Source organism: Calliphora vicina, chromosome 4 (genome assembly GCF_958450345.1).
Source record: "Calliphora vicina chromosome 4, idCalVici1.1, whole genome shotgun sequence".
In the NCBI taxonomy this organism is placed as follows: domain Eukaryota; kingdom Metazoa; phylum Arthropoda; class Insecta; order Diptera; family Calliphoridae; genus Calliphora; species Calliphora vicina.
This window is the reverse complement of record NC_088783.1, coordinates 97,003,516-97,025,879: the sequence shown is the minus strand read 5'-3', so window position 1 is coordinate 97,025,879 and position 22,364 is coordinate 97,003,516. Positions and strand designations below refer to the sequence as shown.

Genomic DNA, 22,364 nt, shown 5'->3' with positions numbered 1-22,364 from the left:
TATCTTTGGTTGTGAAAAATATAGATTTAAGTCGGACTATAATGATTTTCATGATCTTAAAAAATCAAAAAATTCGCTGCTGTTTACTCACTTTTGAGGCTCACTGTATATGGCTAAATGAAAATAAAAAAGCCAAAAAATGGCTAAAGGCTAAATTAATTTTTTTGTGGCTAAACAAGATTGAAAAGGGTTAAATTTAGCCCAAAAAGGGCTATATTGGAAACACTAGTAATAATGCAAATGCTTAAATATGCCATCTAACTACATAAATAACTGCATTCAGGTAATGCACTGGAATTGTCAAGGCGTTACAAACTTCCCTCAATCAATTCAACTTTAAAATATATGCATTTCTACGGAAATTTGCAATAGAAAAGTATTATTGCTGCTTACTGTCCTCGTTATACTCAAGATTTTGTACATGATTTAAACCTTCTGACTTCTACTAATTGTGATTATTTCGTTCTTGGAGACTTTACATGTTAGCTGGAACTGCTTTATATGATCATCAGAATCATTCGGACTATTACATATATTATCCCTCCCAACCTACTCGTTTCCCTCAAAATATAGTATATAGACGGCAATCAACGATTGACCTTTTGCTTTCCAACTCTACACTTACATTTTCGGACTTAGAGATCCATCCTAATAAGCTGTACTCTGACCAAGCACCAATAACATTTTACATTAACGGGCCTACCAGTGAAAAATTTCAACGTAGTAATGACGTTAATAGAAGAACTATGGGTGAATTCCAAAACGTCTGTATGCAATGCAGTCACATCTTTTTCAAGACAAAGCATGCAAACGCGTATTTAAAATTTAAAAAAAACTTATCATACTGCCTGTTTTTACTTTTTCATACATTTGGCGATATGAAACATTATAAAAGTTTACACGGTTGCGTTAAGAATCGCTCGACTTTTTAAGGTTGCATTGCATACAGACGTTTTGGAATTCACCCTATATTTGGAGCCTTAGAGCCAGTTTTTGACTTCGTATTTAAATATGAATTATATTTAAGTTCTATTTAAATGCGAAAATGAGTTTCTCAGTGCTTTTTTAAATGATACTTAAATGGCCGACGTTGGTCATTTAAATTCTATTTAAGTTTCATAAACTACCATATGTTTTTGACAGCTGACTTTTGTTGTTTGGTTTTTTTTCACTCTATTGTAGTAAAAAAAAAACAAACAACAGCGTCTTGCTAAAAAAAAGCGTCTTGCAAAAACTACAATTCCGATGCGGGGCAATTGGAGCTTCTTTTGTGCATTTTCCTACCAATAATTTTATTGTTTAATAAACTTTTATTTCTTATTGGGCAAAATGTATCAATTTTTGTTTTGGTTGAACAGCTGTTTTAAGCAAAACTATCGATAAATTTTTGATATTTAGTAGTGCTACCATACTTTTATCTTATTTAAATAAGACAAATTATGTAGCACTGAAAAACTCAAACTGTATTTAAATACAACTTAATTTTAAGTTAAAATTAACTAAATACGTATTTAAATAACAAGTCAAAAACTGGGCATTAGTCAGGGAACTCAACAAATTGATTGCGTGCCATATTAATATTGCAAGAAACGTGCAATGGGGAAATTTTCTAAAGAAATTACCTGATGGAAGTAAGAATTTCTGGAGAATAGCCAAACGAGAAAGGGGTAAGTCTAGTGCGATAAGAATTTACTGGTTAACAACCACATTGTCACTGATAAAGAAGATATGTCCAATGTAATTGCTGATCAGTTTGCAAGGGCACATAATACTACAATTAACTTTAATAGTTCTATAGATCGAAAGGCAAATCTACTTGTCAATTCAATAAAATGTGACACTTCGATCAATAATGATATCGACACTTTTACTAACCTTGATGAGGTCAAATATATTATTAAAGGTCTTAAAAGTACAAAAGCCCCTGGTATGGATCAGATTACAAATTTGATAATTAAGAAACTTCCAAGTACAGCTTACGATTTTATGGTCAAACTTTATAATTTTTGTATACAAACCGGCTATTTTCCAACAGGATTTAAAAAAGCTAAAGTTATACCCATTGGAAAAAGTGGCAAGGATCCTAAGTTGACATCAACTTATAGACCAATAAGATTCTTGAATTCCCTTGACAAAATTTTTGAAAAGATTTTATTGAATAGAATTAGAAACTTTGTTGGGTTTAGGCCACAGCATTCGACAACTCACCAGCTGAAAAGAGTTGTTAATATTATAAAGGCAAATAAAGATAGGCGTTATTCAACAGGAGTTCTTTTTCTTGATATAGAAAAAGCTTTCGACTCAGTTTGGCACAACGGGCTTATTTACAAGCTCCATAAACTAAATCTTCCATTATATTTGATAAAGGTAATCTATAGTTTTCTCACTGACAGGACATTTGTGGTTAATGTAGCAGGCGCAAACTCCCATGAAAGGTGCATTCCAGCAGGTGTCCCTTAGGGTTTCGTTTTATCCCCATTGCTTTATAGTCTTTACACTTCAGACTTTAAGATATCGGCGAATGTTGATATAGCATTTTATGCCGATGACAGCGCCTTCATCTGTTATGGAAAATTCTCAGACGCAATTGTTAAATGTATGCAAAAAGCTTTTGAGTTTTCAACGAAATATTTCACCAAATGGAAAATTAAAATTAATGAGGAAAAAACATAGGCAATACTATTTCCATTTAACAAATCCCCAAAAAGAATTCCCTCACTAAGGTTGTCTGCTCAAGGAACTCAAGTTGTTTTTTCTAGATCAATAGAGTACTTAGGCATAACACTTGATGATAAATTGACCTTCAAGGAACACTTACAAAATGTTTGCCTACGATAGGTTCGTTGTGGACGTGCGTTATTTCCGCTTTTTAATAGAAAATCAAAATTAAGTATTAAGTATAAACTTCTTTTATACAACTTAATCCAATTCTCGCATACGGTTGTGCTGTTTGGAGGGATTGCGCAAGAACTCACAAAAGCGACTACAAATAATTCAGAACAAAAATTTAAATATCATATACAACCTACCAAAACGATTGTCTACTTTGGAACTACAGGATGTGCGGACAAAAAACTATTGAAACATTAATTAATGACATGACGCTGACATTCAATGAAAGATGCAGTAGGTCAAATTTTGCCCATTTGAGAAGTTTGCATAACATTAATTAATTGGCTCTATATTCACAGGTATAGATTCCATTAGTTACTGATTCTAGAACTTCCCAAAACATTCATATTGTGATATTAAATACAGGTTTTTTCTCTCTATATTTTTCCAATAAAGTTGATTATTTTTCATAAGCAATGAAATTATTTTATAAATGTTTTATATATCTGTTGTAATATCTTATATGATAGTAACTCAAAATTGTTTAGAATTAGAAACCAAATGATTTTTTGATAGTAAATAAATAAATAAAAAAACAAGTAAGAGTGCTATATTCTCGGCCGTGCCGAATATAATATACCCTTCACCAAATTATACTTCAAAATAAAAATTTTAAATATTTTTAGGTAAACAAAATTTTTTTTTTCATTTTTTGGAAAAAAAAATTTTCTTATTTTAATTTTTTTTTAAATTTAAAATTTAAATTTTTTTTTGGTGAAAAAAAAATTCGGGTTCAACATTTTTTTTTTCGATTTTGACCCATTGTAGGTCCAATTTACTATGGTCTTATATACGTCGTTGCAAATGTCTTCGAAATATCTATCATTAGATATCCATATTGTCTATGTTAATGTCTTAGTAATCCAGATATAGGTCAAAAATCGAGGTTGTCCTGGTTTTTTCCTCATATCTCAGCCATTTGTGGACCGATTTTGCTGATTTTAAATAGGAAACTTCTCGAAAGCATGTCTGACAGAATTATTGAAGATTTGGATCCCGATGATATCTGGGGTTTTGATTTCAACAGACAGACAGACAGACGGACATGGCTTAATCGACTCCGCTATCTATAAGGATCCAGAATATATATACTTTATAGGGTCGGAAATGAAAAATGTAGAAATTACAAACGGAATGACAAACTTATATATACCCTTCTCACGAAGGTGAAGGGTATAAAAAAAACAAAATATTAATTTCTTACATAAATAACATAAACCGCCACTATTCAAATATCTTCACTATTTTATAATTTAACCCCTTGTGGATCAAGACTTTAAATCGCTTAAAAAGATTAATTTCATTTATTAAATATTGAAAATAATGACTTCAGGAAGTTATTTACAAAATTTTAACTTTGTGAAGGACCTGCAAGGAACCGAAAGAGGCCTGCAAGGATCCGAAAGGGACCTGATACCGTTAGGTCAGCATCAGTCAAAAGATAAAAAACTAATCGATTTTTGTTTAAATTTTATTAATATATTGATTAGTTTTGTAACTTTTATAACATTTTCTATAACAAGTCGATTTTATGGTATTTTACGAAACAGTATTTTTTACCATTACAACATAAATGAACATCACAATGAGAACATGAAATAATTCACCGTTATTCGCGGTAAGATGATAGTGTACTTCAAAGTACTTTTGGGCAAAAAAGGTCAAAATATGTTTTGTTTTCATTTTGTAATCTTATTATTGTTATGGTACTTATAAGTACCGTCGGTCGACAAAGGGTAAATACAAATTTTTTAATTATTCATATAAACCAATCAGCAGTTTACTGACATTGATGTTTTTTTTTGTTTTTGTATAATTGACACTAACTTCTATGAATTTGTCATGGCCAGATTGTAAAGTGGTTGGCAGAGTTACCCTTAAAGTTTAAATTAAGAATTACCTGTATATTATTCGCGGGTAAAATCCGAGCCTGGTAATTATCCAAATTACGGTAAATATTCCAAAAATTATATCACATAATTTCTGATAGTTTGCATATTTCGTCAATTTCGCTGCCTATAAAGAAAATATGTAAAATATATCATAAAATAATGAGTTAATATCAGGGACCGAAAATAATGATTATTTATTGAAATTCATAGTAATATAAAAAATTCCTTTGGACCAAAATAACTCATATTACATAGTTAAATTACCTGAATAAATATACAGTGGTGGCCAGGAATTTAAGACAAAAATTGTTTGCTAAATTCCACGTGATTGTCAATTATTTTTTCAAATATTTCCACAAATATGTATGCATGAGGACTGTTTTAACACACAAGTGTGTTTTATTCGACTGTGTCAATTCATACATATTCACCACGAACACATACAATTTTTCTACAACTTGACCAAAAAAATTTTTTTTTAAATAAACACATTTTCTCACATTTATATCATTATATTTTTATTATTGTAAAATATTCGGACCAAATTTCGTATTTTTAGTTCCATTAGTTTCGGTCATATCATGTTATTAACAGCGGATGTTCGCTAAGGTGGGTCAACGTATTTCCACATATCTTTGTCCATATATGTTTTACCGATTTTTCCAAACATTTTTCAGAAACTAGAAACATTAATAATAAATTTCATACCCTTAGAGGTCCTTTTATTTGGCTCTATCGCACTTAAAATTCAGTTGATGAAAAAAAATCAAGTATTTGTCTTAAATTGGTGGCCACCACTGTACATTAAAAACACATATATCGTCACCTAAAATGCAAAATAACGTAACATCACTTTTCATAAGTTTATAGGAGAAGCAAAAAACGATATAAAATGAAAACTACTTGAGATATTGTAACAAAATTTTCAAATTTGAATTACAATGACTCTAGAAATATATTATATAAAAAAAAATAATTTTTTCAAAGCACACTTTAAGATATGTGGCTTACGTTTTTTTGAATTGTTATTTTCTGAAACAAATAAAAGTATTATCAATATAAATTTTTATGAAAAAATAAAAACTATAAAAATATTTTTTTTTTTTTAAATAAAAGCAGTATGTTTTTTTATTTTAATTACTAACGACTACTTTTTTAAACTAAAAAAGTTTCTTCACTAAATTTTCATTAAGACTGCAAAAAATATTCAATTGCAACAAATTTCTTAAAAAAATTACTCAAAGCGTATACGTTATTTTATTCAAGAAAATCATATACTTGATGATACTTTAGTTTCAATTTTGGTTATACCTTGGTTATTTTTGATAGTAAAAGTTTAAAATTTTGTACACATATGTAATATTAGGGTGGCCCTTAATAAACGAAAGTTGGATTTTGGCAATTTGGTTTCTGAATAAGTTTTGCTTAAAATTCATAAGAGTAAGGAAATAGAGCTCATTCGCCAAAAAATTGCCAAATAATTTCAAAATTTAAATCGCAGGTACGGAAAAACTGTAAGAGATATTTTCATAATTTTTTCACATTTATATTCCCTATTATATTCTTAATAAATCCCAATGAGATGATCAAAAAATTCTGAAATTTGTTTAACAAAATTTTTAAAAATTTGTAAATGGAGTTTTGAAACTGCCGTTAAAAATTTTTTATTTTTTTGTTCATACCTAGGAATATGTTAACGGTATCCTACGAAGACAAAAACTCATATACAAGTAAATATGGACATATTTTAAGTAAAATTGAGCTTTTATTTTAATATTTATCAAAATATGTTAATTTTGTTTCTACCTTTCTTGTTCTAGTTGCCTGAGACACGTTAATGGCCTGGCGAATTTTTAATAACTTTAAGATTTTTTGAGCAATTTCGGTTTTTTATGTCTCATTAGAACGACAATTACGTACATATTTCGATTCTTTTAAATTAAATTGCAAAAGTAATTTTTAATGGCAAAATTTTTACAAAAACTGAAAAAAATGCATTTTTTCTCCTTGTAAATGCATCTCAAAACTTCAGAGGGCTTGCGGCACTCGGTCTTATCCCCAACCGATTTACCTAAAATTTTTTCAGGATGATTTTTTTTTACTAATGTTCACCAAACTGGAGGGTGAGAATGGCCAAAATCCAACTTTCGTTTATTAAGGGCCACCCTAATGTAATATGATGTAGTGAATCGTAATCAATTATAAAATCAATTTCGAATTTTTTGATGATACGTTATTTTGCATTTTAGGTGACGATATATTCAAATAATATCTTATTCGATTTCACTTAAACTTAAGAATAGTGATCACATTGACTCCCAGCCAAGAAATATATTATATTTTTATAAAAGAGATTATCTCATAAATAGTAGCAAGATGAACTTAAATTTAACACTAGTCAAATAAAGCAATTATATAACAAAAGAGAAGTAGTTGGAAATTTATGGACTATATTCAAAAGCCGCCAAAATGTCTAGCAGTTTCAGACGAAAAACATTATTCGTGTGAGAAAATATGCGAAATTCAAAAGGCAATTGATTCCAAAAACGACCAATTTTCACTACAAAAGAGTTTTCAAATAATGTACTCCGTATTCTTGGTATTACAACCTGAGGATTTCTTGTGGAACGAGAAAAATAAAATTCAGAGCATAGTTGAGAAGGAAATCCACTTTTTATCACCCTATAGAACATCAATAAGTTCCAAAAGGACATAGGCCAATTCCGTTTAATGGCATCAGTTAGGTACATTTTGTATGAGTAAAATCGTCTCAGAATACCAACAATTCTACCATGTAAATGGTCAATATGATCAAAAAAATTTAGCTAGTCATCAACACACACACCCAAACACCTAAATTGACTAACAAACACAATCCTTGATCCCCCAACAAAAACATCCAGATCATTTAAAGCTGCACCAAACATCATGGCCTTTGACTCAGAGGAATTAATCTTGAGTGCATTTTCCGTTGACCATTGCACAATGTGATCAAGGGTATAATTTACAATCGATTGTAATACATCATCATTATCACGATTTGTACTAAATAGAAGCATTAGTATCAATATGTTCTGAAAGATAATTCACATGGAGTATAAAGAGCAGAGGTCCCAAGACCGAGCTCTGAGGCACAATAATTTAAAGGAAGTATATCCGAACATACACCCTCTAATTCCAAATTCTCTAATTTTTTGTCAAATTTATTCCTAAATTCATATTTATATTTTACATTACCCATTTTAACACTTTTACTTTTTTAAACTTTAAATTTGTGACGTCTGAACTCCACAAAATTCAAAAAACAGATAACTAAAAATCGCAGCTATCGTCTTATTACTACTTTAAATTTATAACGGTAAATTCGATAGAAGTTAAATTAAAACATAAATACTTAAATTATTTTTTAAATATCATAGACATTATGTCACTCCAAAAGTGTCATTATGTCCATGGACTTTAAAATCAGGACAATTGAAATTATCTAGGGTTGAACTATCCACAAAGTACCTATTGACATCATCAACGCCAATTTCAGTACACAAATAATCGCCATTAGAGGTGTCCAAACCAGAATACAATTTAGTATATTTCCTCTTTTCCCCACGAATTACATTTTTAGCTCTATCCCTATATCGATAATATACACCCAGACCATATACAGACCATGATAACCGAAAGTTCAAAAAAGCTAAGTCCCTTAGAGATTTAGCTAACAAAATACTCTTACACTTCATCCACCCATCACGATCATGTCTCAACTTTCTCTTAACAACCGGAACAAAGGTATAAAGTGCAGCAATCAATGACTGTAGAAGAGAACATTGATGTTCAATTATGGTAGAACCAAAAAATGAAACCGCATTAAATTCAGACAAAAATAAGAGTAGGCCATCCCAGTCTATCCCATCAAAATCCCTAAACTCTATATAATATTGAAAACAAGCAATTTTCATTCGAAATGTCGCATATATCAATGAGTGATATCAGCAAATTCAATTATTCCGGAATCACTCACAAATAGAGTATAGAAAACCGGTCTTTTCGGTTTTTTGAGAAACCGGTTTTTGTAAGACGGTTAACCGGGTTTAATGAAATATATTTTCTAAAGCTCATTTAAACATATTTTTGAAAAACTTTGATACCATTTTCAAAAATATTGTTTTATTTTATAGAAAATTATAGCGTTTGACATTTCGTAAAAAATATGAAATAATTGCATAAAGATAGATCCTTAAGAATCAAAAATGTTAAATTTCCGACAATTTAGTACAAAATTCCTAACATATACTTATAAGCCGGTTAACCGGTTTTTTGAAGACAAAAACCGAAACCGTTTAAACGGTTTTTTAAAAGACAAATATCGAAACCGGTTTTTTCAAAAACACACTTTTTTGGTTAAACCGGAAACCGGTTTTTTAAATTTAAAAGATAATAAAACTGTAACACCAGTGTTCTAAACTGAGCTTTAAATAAATTCAATTTGAGCTTTAAATAAATTCAATTTGAGCTTTAAATAAATTCGCTTTACCAAAGGTTTTTTTATGTACATGTCCAGCAAAAACTTTACTTACCTAGTAAGCCAGCAAGTATAATTGGAGCAAAGTGATAACTACTTATTATTTGACTGAAACACTACTTACCGTTGTTCGAGATTTTTAAAAAATTCAGGGGTCAAGCTTACAAATGTACTTACAATCAGTTGAGAAATAAGTAGTAAATTCACAACAAGAATATGTAGCTAAAAAAAAACACAAAAAATATTGCCTTGTGTGGGAATCGAACAGTCACATTATTTGCTTGTGTTTGATAGTCAAGCTGCTAACTCACTGCTCCATGTACGAGTTATTTTATTGGAAGTTAACAATAGTTTTAACATCAACATATAAATGAATATGATATGAACAAAAAAATTAATGGCTTTGACAGGTGGCGAACCACTAACCTCCCGTTTTCCAGTCAAACACACTAGATAGCTGTGCTAAATGCAAAAGTTCATTACCAGCCTGCATAAAAATAAGTACTTATTCTAGTAAATAAAATAATGTGCTGGGTAACCACCACTCCTTACAAAAGAATGCATGAAATAACTAGTTGTCATTACAAAAATTCACAAAATTTTTGCTGGGCGGTTTACCAATAACCACCCGGGTGGTACTGCACTTTTATACATATATCCGAAGAAAAAAATTTTAAAAAATCGAAAAAACCTTATAAAAAGATTCAAATGTTTTTATTAAATTATATAGAGCTCTGAAATTTGTTCAGTATGTCTAAATTTTATTTAAATCGAAACAAAATGAAAAAAATTATTAAACTAATAAAAACCGATAGGTCACCTGGGTGAGTATTGGTAAAGCGAAGGTTAATTCACTAACATTTTAATTAGACTTAAATAGCTCAGCAATTCATTCCATAAAACTAATTCTTAAGCATCATTAAACTTATTTCATAAGAATTCATTTATTGTTGAATTAATTTGCTTTTTTGTATTAGAAACCAATAGATGAAACATTCAATTATTCAATAAATTTTATAAAGCAAACATGTAATGGATTTTAATGAAAGAATAATTGAATTTCAATAAGGAAATATATAATCCTATAAAGAATAAAGGTTCATAGAACAAATTCTATAAGGAATTTTGTTTAATAAACCTTTATAATGTTAAAAATTGAATAAGGTGATAAATTATTAAAGGAATAAATTCAATAAGTTTTGGCATAACTAGAAATTAATTATGTGCATAAATACGTAAGAAATGTTTTAATGAAATGATACGAGATTAAATTAAATTTTTAAAAAATTTAATTAATAATTCATTTTACAAACCCTTGTTTCATACAAGAAAAACATGAAATTAATTAATAAGATTACAATACTAAATAAAAAAAAGGTATAAAAGTTATAAAAAGATTATAAAATGTTCCCAGCATTTCTATTCAACAAGGCAGCACATTCACCAACATCATAAACAACCTCTTTACCATCACATAATGTATGTTTGGTTCTAGGCTTATCTGCATTCAAAAGTTTGTACTTCATAGCAATATTCTGTCGAAGCATCTTACGGCATAGAAAATTGAAATTGGAAGCTACAGGAGAGTAGTAGACACGGCTGTCAATTTCACTTCCAATAATATCATTCACTTTAAGTGTTCGCTTCTTAAAATATTATTTCATAACACTATCACGTTAAACAATTTATTTAACTTTGCTAGAATTTGCCTCTTACTGTTAAAATAGCATATAAGGTTAAAACCACGGCTTGGTCAATGTTATAAATGGAACATAAAGTTACCACCACAGAAGTTAAGTCACTCAAGCCGGAGTGGAGGCCACTTATTATAACATCACCCCGATTAAGCAGATTCTTAAGCAACAAATTTGGAAATAGTGGATGAGTCAATATTGTTCATTAATTTACTACATGCCAGAATATCAGCTTTCATCTCCTTTACGCAATTTGACACCTCATTCTTAAAATCACTTAGAATCTTCACAATGTCAGCCTTAAAATAATCATCACGGTTCTCTCGACTAGTTACAACAAAATTATCAAAGCTGTCTTTCATCATTTTTGCCACCGCTATAACAATAGTGCAATTGAAAGAAAATGAGTCTGGTCTTTCAGTCAACAAGTGGTGCAGATGTTTCTCAGACACTTTAGCACAAGTCATGTGAACCAAAATTTCACAACTATTACATTGAATACCACACTGAAATTTTCCAAGAGTACTCTTGCATAGTCCACATTTAACAACCTTAGAGAAGGTTGTAAAAGTACAATGGTACACCAATGACTCATTTGGTACAATTTGAGAGTTTATTTCACAGTTAATATATTAAAACCAATTTACGAATTTATGTTCTCTATCAAAATATTAACAAATAAATAAATGTAATAATTATTTTTTTAAATAATGAAAGTTATAACAATACAAAAGTTTTTGAAATAAATAATCAATAGCGGCATTTGAACAGTCTTGTCAAACTCGTAGTTCTAAGTGTTTCTCAAAAAAGTATATAAACCAATTTAATACATTATTATTGCCATTATTTTCTGTGTAATGTTGGGACTTAAAACTTCAATTTGTATTGAATCGAAATTTTATTGTTTTAAATAAAGTTTTATCTGTATTTGTCACACAGACTGTTTTGGTTGTTTTAACCTAATTTGTTGCTAATCGAATGATTAATTCTTAATAACAGAATTTTTCTGCTGTGGCTTAAAAAATATTAGATGGGCGACAAAAATTCATTTGAACTTTAAAAAATCCCGAAATTTGTTTCGTCTTAAAACCCTAGTTTTGCTACAATTACTGTCGAAAAAGTACAATTTCTGATGCTGATTGGTACAATTTTTAAATTCCATTTGCCATCCCTGGTAGCAGGCATAATTAATAAAAAGCATCAACAAACTCAGTAACTGTTACTCGTCCAGCAAGTATGCAACAACAGAACAGCATCAAGCAGCAACACAATGTAATCATTCCCACGACAGCCGGTTCTACGCACCCGGATTGACACGTTTTCACTCGGCCTAGGGCTGTCAACTCTGCTACAACAACAACACAATACAATCGTTTGGATGTAATAAAATCAACAATCTCAATCAATTGTTCATCAACAATTTTTTTTTAATTTCCCTTTATATTGCACCTGTCAACAAAATGACAATAAGTAATTTAATTTACAGAGGTGGAGTGTTAATTATCTTAAATCAGTACATAAGATAACTTAAATCGAATTGTTAATCCACCAAGTGTGTACGAGTTTTGTGGGACCTGCAAATTTCTCCACCAAGTTTCCAAACAACTTGGTTTATTTAAATAAAAAGAAAGGGGTTGTTTTATACAAAGTAATTTTGTTTTGTTTTATTGAAAAATTAAAACACTTTCCTTTGATTTTTTTCACCTATTGTTGTTTGTACAAAATGGTTGTTTTATTAAAAAGCGAATTAAAAAGGGCTTGATACAAAACCAAAAGAATTACCAAAAATCAACTTTACTTTTTAAAGGCCAAGCAACGATTGGCTCGCAAAAACTAAATATAAAGTTAAAGTAAGACTTAACGAAAAAATTAACTTAAAGCTAAATATATATCATAGCAGCGCTTTATAGTTGGCAGTCAATTCAAATTGTTGATGGCAACATCATCCCCCAACAGGACAGAGATGGGCAAACCATCCATACCATCCATTCAGACATGAACACGAATGTTAGATTGATAAGTGATATATAAATTTTTTGATTTTACACAGCATTTGTCTCCCCTAGTATCCCTCAGCTAGTTCAGAAGGTGTATACCGTTTAAGTTTTCTGGGTGCCAGGGTTTCGTTTGCCGGCAACTACCTGAGTTCCATGTTGGAATGTTGTGTTAAACGTGTTGTATGTTTAATGCTGCTTATACGAATAATTTCTTTTACTGATTTGACTCATGTATGTCCTCATTTCTAATATACCATTCCGCATTGACACTAGTTCGCAATATTTTAGATTGAACTCGTTGAATAATTATTAAGCTTGTTGTGCTAGCTGTACCCCATATTTCTACGCAGTACTTTCAAATTGGCGCTATAATTGTGTTGTATATAAGCAGTTTGTTTTGAGTTGTTAATTTAGATTCTCTCCCTAACAGCCAAAATGATTGTCTAAACCTGTTGTTTATTTCTTTTTTCTTTCGAATGATGTGATCAATTATAATGCCAAGATATTTCGCCTTTATATCCAAAAGAATTGGTAAAGTATTTATTTGAATAGGTTGAAAGTTTGTTATTTTTCTATTTGAGTAGATTACTTGAACTATTTTATCACTGTTTACTTGAATTCCCCAACTACGGAACCAATTTATTGTATTATTGAGCAGTTGTTTTAGGTTTTGCATAGTCCATTTGATGTTTACGTATGATGATAGTAGAACAGTGTCGTCAGCAAAAGTTGCTATCATATTGTTATTTGTTGTAGGAGTTGGAATATCTGATGTACTCCAGCTTTTATAGAAAGTATTTTTGAATTCTCGTCTTTATATTTATCATAGAATCTTCCGTTTTGTAAATAGCTTTGTAGTATTAAGAAGAAATATTTTGGTAATTGATTTTTTAGTTTATGAAGAAGACTTTTGTGCCATACTCCAAATTGCTGTTTGGGGATGATTTGTTTTTATAAAAGAATAGGTTCAATACGTTCAAAGAAGAGTTTTTCGAAGATCTTTGACAGCAGTGACAGGAGGCTAATTGGCCTGTAAGATGTTTAGGAATAGCGATTATATCAGCGACTTTCCATACTTTTGGGAAATATTTAATATCTATAATTGAATTAAATAAATTTCTTAAATAGACTAGGACATTATTTGGCAATTATTTTAGGAGTTTTCCGGTGAGAGATTTATTATTTTTTTTATTCTTTTTTATGATTTTTTTAAATTTCATTAATTGAAATTCTTCTGATATGAGAGTTGGAATTGGTGTTTAAAAAACTTTGAAGAGTTGTGTCCTTTTCGTCGATTGGGTTTGTAAAGGTTTAAGAAAAATGATCATCAAGAACATTAGCATCATTTGTGCGGACCCATGTAAGATCTGGTTTTTGGTTCGGCGGCTGATGTAAAATTCCATTATTTATTTTTTTGGTTGCTTTCCAGAGTGAGTAATTTGTTGTAGCTGAAGAGCCAAGGTTAGTAAGATATCTTTGGAGTTTATCTTCTTTGTCCTTCTTTAGCAAGTTTTTGAGATCTTATGTGAGCCTATTAAGGTGGGTATTATCCTGCATTGACCTTGTAGTTTGCCATATTTTTCTTAATTTTCGTTTAGCTTTTATTTTCTCTTGTGAGGTGGGATACTGAATTTATCTGATGTGTGTGTTCTGGATAACTAGCCGCGTTTATAAGCGTATCATTGAAAAAAAGCTATAGAATTATCCAATTCTTCTTCGGTTTTTAGCGATATATTTGTGTCGAGTTTTGTCTCTAAGATTTCCCTAAAACATTCCCAGTAGGTTTTCTTGTTGTATATAAATTTATTTTGATTGTAAAGCTGTACATTGGTTTGGTATTTAAGTAGCACTATATTGCCTCTAGTAAATTTTTTCCTTTCGACAGTGTTAATCGAGATCCCCAAACTGTATTTTTGGAGTTAAAATCTCCGCCCACTATAAACCGATTCCCAAGTGATTTAAAGAGTTCAAGATATTCAATTTTTGTGTTACTATGTTTCGGCGGTCAGTAGACTGCAGATAATACAAATGGACCGTGTATGTCTTCTATTAAAATGGAAGTGGCTTGAATATAATCTTTTATAAAATTCTGTAATTCAGTGCATTTAATGGATTTTCTTATTATTATAGCTGTACCCCCATGCGCTGTGTTGTCAGGATGATTAGTGTAAAAGATTGAGTAGTTTGGTAGGGCTATAAAGCTTTTTTTGTGTGAAATCGGTTTCAGAGAAAAGTAACATGTACAACTTTAAATTGTTGGATTCGGTGCTTTGAATTATTACTACATTTATACAGAAGAAGAAAAAGCATATATATAAAAGTGAAGAAAATATACAAGCAGCTTTAAAAAAGAATTGGTTTGATTTCGATTAAATTTGGTACATACAGTGTTGGAAAATATAATAGAAACGAGTGCTTTTTTTTAAATTTTGTTTGTATATTTTTTTTACAATATAACTGATGTGAGGTCAAGCAGACCCCTCACTTTCAAACTCATTTCTATGTTGAAGTTTCTGACTAGCACCTTATTTGCCTTATTTATATTTGCAAAAGTTATTAAAATTTTTTGAAAAAAGTTCGAAAATATTTACCTTGTAAATTCAAAATTTTACAAATATTTTTTTTTTCTACAGTTTTTTGTTTATTTTTATTTATATGCGCTGGGGGAGAAAATACTAAAAATGGTGTTAATTAAAAGTTGAATAACTTTTAGAATTTTCATCCGATTTGAATAATTAAAACCATATTTTATTAGGAACTAAATTTATACATTGTTATAAATTTTTATAAGCTTCCATATCAAAATAAGCACTGAAAAGCGACTAAAATCAAAAAAGTTGATAAATTTTAGATATTCTTAACAAAAACAATACTTTTAACTTAAAAATTTATCAAAAAATGCACGTCATTTTAAAGCGTAATCAGTTCTATTTCCAAACCCGTTAAAAATGTAAAGTCGGAAAACACTTTCAAACAGCTGTTTAAATTTTGACAATTTCAATCAGCGACAAGCGCAAAATATTCAAGAAAAACTTAAAATTAAACAAAACGCTTTAAATTTGCCTTTTTAAAATGAACGACGAATAATTAATTTTATTGGTACAGGCCAATGAGTGTTTACAGCAAATATAGTTCCGTCTATAAACTGGCGGATAAAAAGAAAAATTATTTGTTGTAAAAAAACAAATTGACCGACTGAAAAATATTTAAATATTTTTTTTTTTCTTTATTGAATCTTCTTTTTAGAAATTTACAATAAGTATTCAAATCTTAGCCTAAAGTTGTTATTGCCGCTGCAATGTCCAACATGAGTGCTCGTTAAATGATTATCTGGCCAGATCCAGTGTTTCCAATCGCCTCAGTCGTCTATGACCATCAAATGACAGCAACTCCCTGGCAAGGGGTTTGGATGATCCATTAGTTTTGAAATGTATTTTAGACTGGAGAGTTTGATCCCCTCGCGTATTATGGGGACATTGAGATCCCTATGGATATTACTATTGCGAATATATCATGGGGCACCTGTTATTGTCCTTAACAGTGCTGACTGCTTTCTTTGCAATTTTTCAACGTTAGATGAGGAGGCTGTTCCCCATAGCTGAATGCCAAGTCACATATGACACGTTTTTAATGTTCTATAATCGCACTAAAGTGTTACGTTAAGTCAACATTACGGTTACATTCCATCAACGGTCGGCTAACCCAGCCTTTAGCTTTTTGGTTTTTTTTTCGCTTTTTGGTTCTAACAACTGTCAAAGCTTGTTTTAATATTTAAATATCTACATAATCTAAGCTTAATAACAAAAATATTATTGTTTACACTATTCAATTATCTACACTATATTAAGTTTAAATACTTATTTGTTTAATTTTTCATTTTGGTTTTTTGACATTTGTTAAGACCAATCGTTGTTTTTGTAGAACTGACACCACCTTATATGAATTCGCCTTGTATTTAAGCTTTGTGCGTATATATTTTTGAATAGTCAACGGTCAGTTGTAGTATTGTTGAGTCTGTCGTTTCATACGTACAAAACACTTCATTAAAATTTAAGAATTTGGGCTTCTGAGAAAAATTAACCTTTTCTAAACTTCACAGTCTATAAAAGAGCTAAGAGCACTACTAAGAACATTAATAAAAATGAGAGTACTTTTGTATATGGGGCATTTCATGTCAATGTCTTCCGATCGGGATGAAATTTGCACCAATATTAGTTATATTGGATAGTAACTAGGGTATTCAATTAATCGGGTTTCTGGTTTAATCGGTTAATCGAGCAAATAATTAATCGGGGTTTGGATTTATTCGGTTAATAATCGGTTAATTTAAAATTATTCGATTAACCGAATAATTTCTATTTTAATTTTAAATTGAAAATACAGCAACGCATTTTGTGTACATAAACATAAAAAACAAACAAAACATAAAAATTCAACCAAAAAATAATAGCGAATATGGTATTTGAGATCCTTTTCGTGTGCACATGTGACTTTTTTAGGGTTTTAGTGAGATCTTCTGAAATAATCTTTTAAAACAATAATATAATTTAAATGTTTTCCTTTTAAACGATTCTTTTCTTTAAATTTAATAAAACTTGACTTGGAAAAAACTCTATCGCTGATTGTATCGAAAGCATAATAAAGAATATCCAAGATCTCATTTCTTTTTATAGTTTTTTCTAAGCATATGAAATCTCCATTATACTACTGGAGTACTTTTTCAATTGTTTTGGATTTTGTATACATACTTTTAATAGTTTCAATAAGTTCTGATAACAAACTCATTTCAAAAAATGTTTATACATGTACATACAAAGTTTTAAATACATGTACATTAAATATGTCAGTTGTTATACTCACTAAACATGTTTCTTGGATGTTTGAGAAATATGTAATTTAAAATTTGTATTTGAATTGAAACTGAAAAATAAATACAAAAAAATATGTTAAAGTGCAAAAAAAAAAGGAATTTCGGTTAATCGGTTAATCGACACAAATTAATCGGTTTATTTGTTATTCGAAAATCGGTAATTTTAAATTATTCGAACAGTTAACCGTCCAAAATTAATCGGTTAACCGATTAACGGCTAATCGATTGAATACCCTAATAGTAACTCAGACACAATTTTTCAACAAGATCGGTCGAGAACTCTCTGAGTTACATTTTGGCCAAGCAGGTGTTTTTTCTTATCCATGTATCTTATTACCTATTGTTCTTAGCAAAATGTGTCCCAAATAGCACAGATAGCTATTTCTTCAATCTTTCGAAAAATAATATTTTGACCCTCTAACTCAGAGAGTTCTCGACCGATCTTGTTGAAAAATTGTGTCTGAGTCCAATAGAACTAACCTTGGTGCAAATTTCATCCCGATCGGAAGACATCGATTTCAAAAGTTGGTTCACTTGATATGAAATGCCACATATATTTTTTTTATATACTTCATGAATATTTTTAATTTTTTGACTATTCTGATAGAAAATGCCTATTATGATCTTCAAATTAGTGAAGTAAGCTACTTCTTGTTATAAATTTGCACACTACACAAAAGTGCTTGCACTGAATGAGTGATATGTATGTGTATGGAATACAATATTTAAAATTACTTACCTCCAAGAAAATATCAGCACAATCATGGATCACTAGCACTAAAGATCCAACGCGATGTAAGTTACAAATCCAACTTAATGACATAAGAAGAAGCGTAACCATGTGGTGAATAAACATTTGCCAAAAATCTTTCCGTTTTACATCAACAAATTGAGTAACAGTAAGTGACCAATAAAATGCCATTGATATCATATAGTACCACCAAATATCACTGGAAACTGACTGAAATAAAAGAAAAATTAATTAAAAGAAATCATTTATATTTATTTATTAATAGCAAATTAAATTTACATATCAATATTACAAAAAAAATAGACCTTCGTTCTTAAAAGAAATCATTTTTAATCAAGTTCAATTTAATTAAAGTAATTCTCATATACATATAAGGTGAATAACATTTCCATAGAGAATTATACATAGAGACGAGACACTCCGACAAAAATACAACAAATAATATTTCTGATACAACAACAAAATACATTGTCTAGCATGTATTTTGTTGTTGCAAGAGATAGGTTTTTGACAACAGACTTAGGTTTTTGACAATTCCGTCTCGTCTCTATATTACTCTAAGAACATTTCATTAACCCATAGAGAAACACAATTTTTTGACAAATGAACTAAATTGATTATTTACATAGAAAAGAGGTTGATACATGGTTGAACTTTTTATAAATTGTGTTATAGGACCATGAGTAACTATCTTGTAGCGATGCGAGGGCTTACATACACTCTGTGGTCTAAATCTCCTTTGTGGATACGCATGTTCCTTTCGCACATTTACAAAGGGGTTCACGACTTTAAAGGAGTGTATTAACTAAAGGTTACTCATCTTGTCAAGATATTGGGGCAATAGTGTATTCCATTGCTGTTATGACTAGGGGGCGGATTTATATGCGAAAACAAGATTTTTCTCGAACGTCCAAATACAATGTAGACTAATTATCCATCCAAATCGCACATTTTGCTGTAAAATGGCATCGATTTGTTGGTGCATATTTTATTGATAATGCATATTATTTTATATTTTACTTCAAAATGCATATTTATATGCATATTATCAAAGTTTTTTATAAAAATATAATTTTTTGTCGTCAATGGGCATTTTTTTTAGTCGAATTTGTTATAGAAATATCATCAAATGTTATCGACTAACTTCTTTCGACACCGGAAAATTTGCATTAAGTTCTTCATTTCTCTATCAACAATTGAAAATTATCATACCAAAACATTTTGTTTCAAAAAAGTCTAGAGTTTTTTTAAGTAAAAAAATCATTAAATGTATCGAAAATATTCGTATGTATTTGAGGAGCCGCAGAACAAAATGTACTTTTTCGCATTTTTTGAAAAATTGGGTTTTTGGTATTTTTATAATACTTGGGTTGAAATATTCTAGAAACAATCCAGTTACACCCCTTTCACACTAGGCCATTTAGTTGCGCAAGTCTCTTGTGTTTGTTGATGCCAGAGGTAATGTCGGGTTAAGGAGAAGAAAATTATGCATGCTGTTTTGTTGTTGGGCAAGAGACTTGCGCAACTAAATTGCCTAGTGTGAAAGGGGTCTTAGCAAAATTTTTACTAAGTAAATGGGTTCTAAAAAAACTGGCCCTTAACAAAAACGTACAACACTAGTATAAAACGAGAAAAATACTATATTTAATTTCAATGTGTAATTTGTTTATATATTAGATCAGGATTAAAAACATTCATTCAAAATATTATCGTTTTTAACAAAACGTACTTTTTTACTTTATTTTTTAACAAAAAATAAAATTTAATTTCCCAAAAATTTTAAATGAGCAAAAAAGTACCTTTTGTTCTGCCGCTCCTCATTTACAGTTTCGATAAGATCGTTTAAAGTGACTACAGTATAGATTACTTTGATACACTTAAGTTACAATTGTCTTTACGCTAGATTTTTGTTGACTTCTCTCTGCGTTACAAATAGAACATACAAATTACCCAAAATATATAAATTGGAGTCAGCCAAGTGATCAGACATTAGTGATAATCTATAAGGTTTACTACTTGCTTAACTGCTGAGTTATTACGAGATGAAAATGAGGGTTGGTGATTTGATGATTTTAAAAGGCAGGTCGCAAAATGAAGCTCTAAAGATTATGGCATAAAACAAGTATTCATACCAAGATATTATAATTAAAATATCCATCGTTTTCTCAGAAGAACAATTATATTTTTTTCCTGATATAATTTAAAGAGTCATAACTGCTGGGAACACTGTTGTGTTTTTTTGGGACATTGCGCGATCCCTAGTTAATTATTTTATGTTTCTGCACAAAAATATACGTGCATATTTTTTAATTTTTAGGTCATATTTTGATTTTTTTAGTGCATGCTTTAGGCGCCTATTATCCAATAATAAATGCATGAAAATCCGCCCCTAATTATGACATAACGCTGGCTTAACATGCAAAGGCTCTAAGTCCATATTTTAAAATTTTACAGGAGAGACAAAAAAATATTCAAACTTTTTTTTGCGTAAACATTTTTGAATTCTGTAAACGCAATTTTTTTTCTATTTTTCTTTGTTTACTATGTGCATATAAGCAAAATGATAAAATAAGTATTTGCCGAGATAAAAGCTTTTTTGGACTTAGAGCTTTTTCTATTGCTTAGTTTGTATTTTTTGACGGACTTAGGTCTTTTTCTTAGATCTTGTCTTTCATTTCTTATTTACTACAATTAAAGTATTGTACTTTTTATACCCTTCACCATGAGTGGCAAGGGTATATATACAGTAGCCCAATAAAGACTACAGGAAAAATAATTGTGTTACTTTAATTTAAAGCTTTTTTTTAGTTCTTTTTTAATGAAATATATAATAATACACGTTTTATGTCGATTTTAGCAAAAAAAAAAATCAAATAACACGCAAAAGTTCACCGTTATTAGAGTTATTGATTCTGAGTAAAATAACGAACATTTTATTTTAGGTCACGTTTACTTTTTTGTGGGAGGTGGCTTTTAAGTTTCAAAATATTTTGAACATTAAAGCACAAAAAACCCAAAAAAAATCGTTATTTGACTCAGAATCAAAAATTCTAATAAAGGTGAAATTTTGGACTTGATAAGAAATGTTGCTAAACCCGACTTAAGTGATGTAGTTTTAATGTTTTTTAGCATGAATTTATTTTTTTAACAAATATATTTCATTACTTTTAACTTACAAATACAGCTTTCAATATAAAACATTTATTTGAATTACTGTATGTAGACTTTATTGGGCTACTGTATATAAGTTTGTCATTCCGTTTGTAATTTCTAGATTTCTTTTGCGACCTCACAAAGTATACAGTAGCCCAATAAAGTCTACATACAGGAATTCAAATTAAATTTCTTTCGTTGAAAGCTGTATTTGTAAGTAAAAAGTAGTGAAATATATTCGTTAAAAAAATAAAATCACACTAAAAAAAATTAAAACAACATCACTTAAGTCAGGTTTAGCAACATTTCCTATCACTTCCAAAATTTCACCGTTATTAAATTTTTTGATTCTGAGTCAAATAACGAAATATTTTTTGGGTTTTTTTGGCATTAAAGCCAAAACTTAATAGTCCCGACCACCAATAACTCTAATAACGGTGAACTTTTGGGCGTTATTTGAATTTTTTTTTTTTTGCTAAAATCGACATAAGACATTTATTATTATATATCTCATTAAAAAAAAAACTAAAAAAACTGCTTTAAATTAAAGTAACATAATAATTTTTCCTGTATGTAGACTTTCTTGGGCTACTGTA

General features: G+C 29.7%; 1 protein-coding gene across 1 annotated transcript in view; it reads right to left on the bottom strand.

The window, feature by feature from the left end:
- Positions 1-22,364, bottom strand: part of schlank — a 109,343-nt gene that overhangs the window by 31,491 nt on the left and 55,488 nt on the right. The window contains exons 4-5 of the mRNA XM_065508807.1: positions 18,604-18,825; positions 4,793-4,908 (exon numbers count right to left, since the gene is read on the bottom strand). Coding sequence (XP_065364879.1) covers positions 4,793-4,908; positions 18,604-18,825 — 338 coding nt within the window. The remainder of the gene's footprint in view (positions 1-4,792; positions 4,909-18,603; positions 18,826-22,364) is intronic.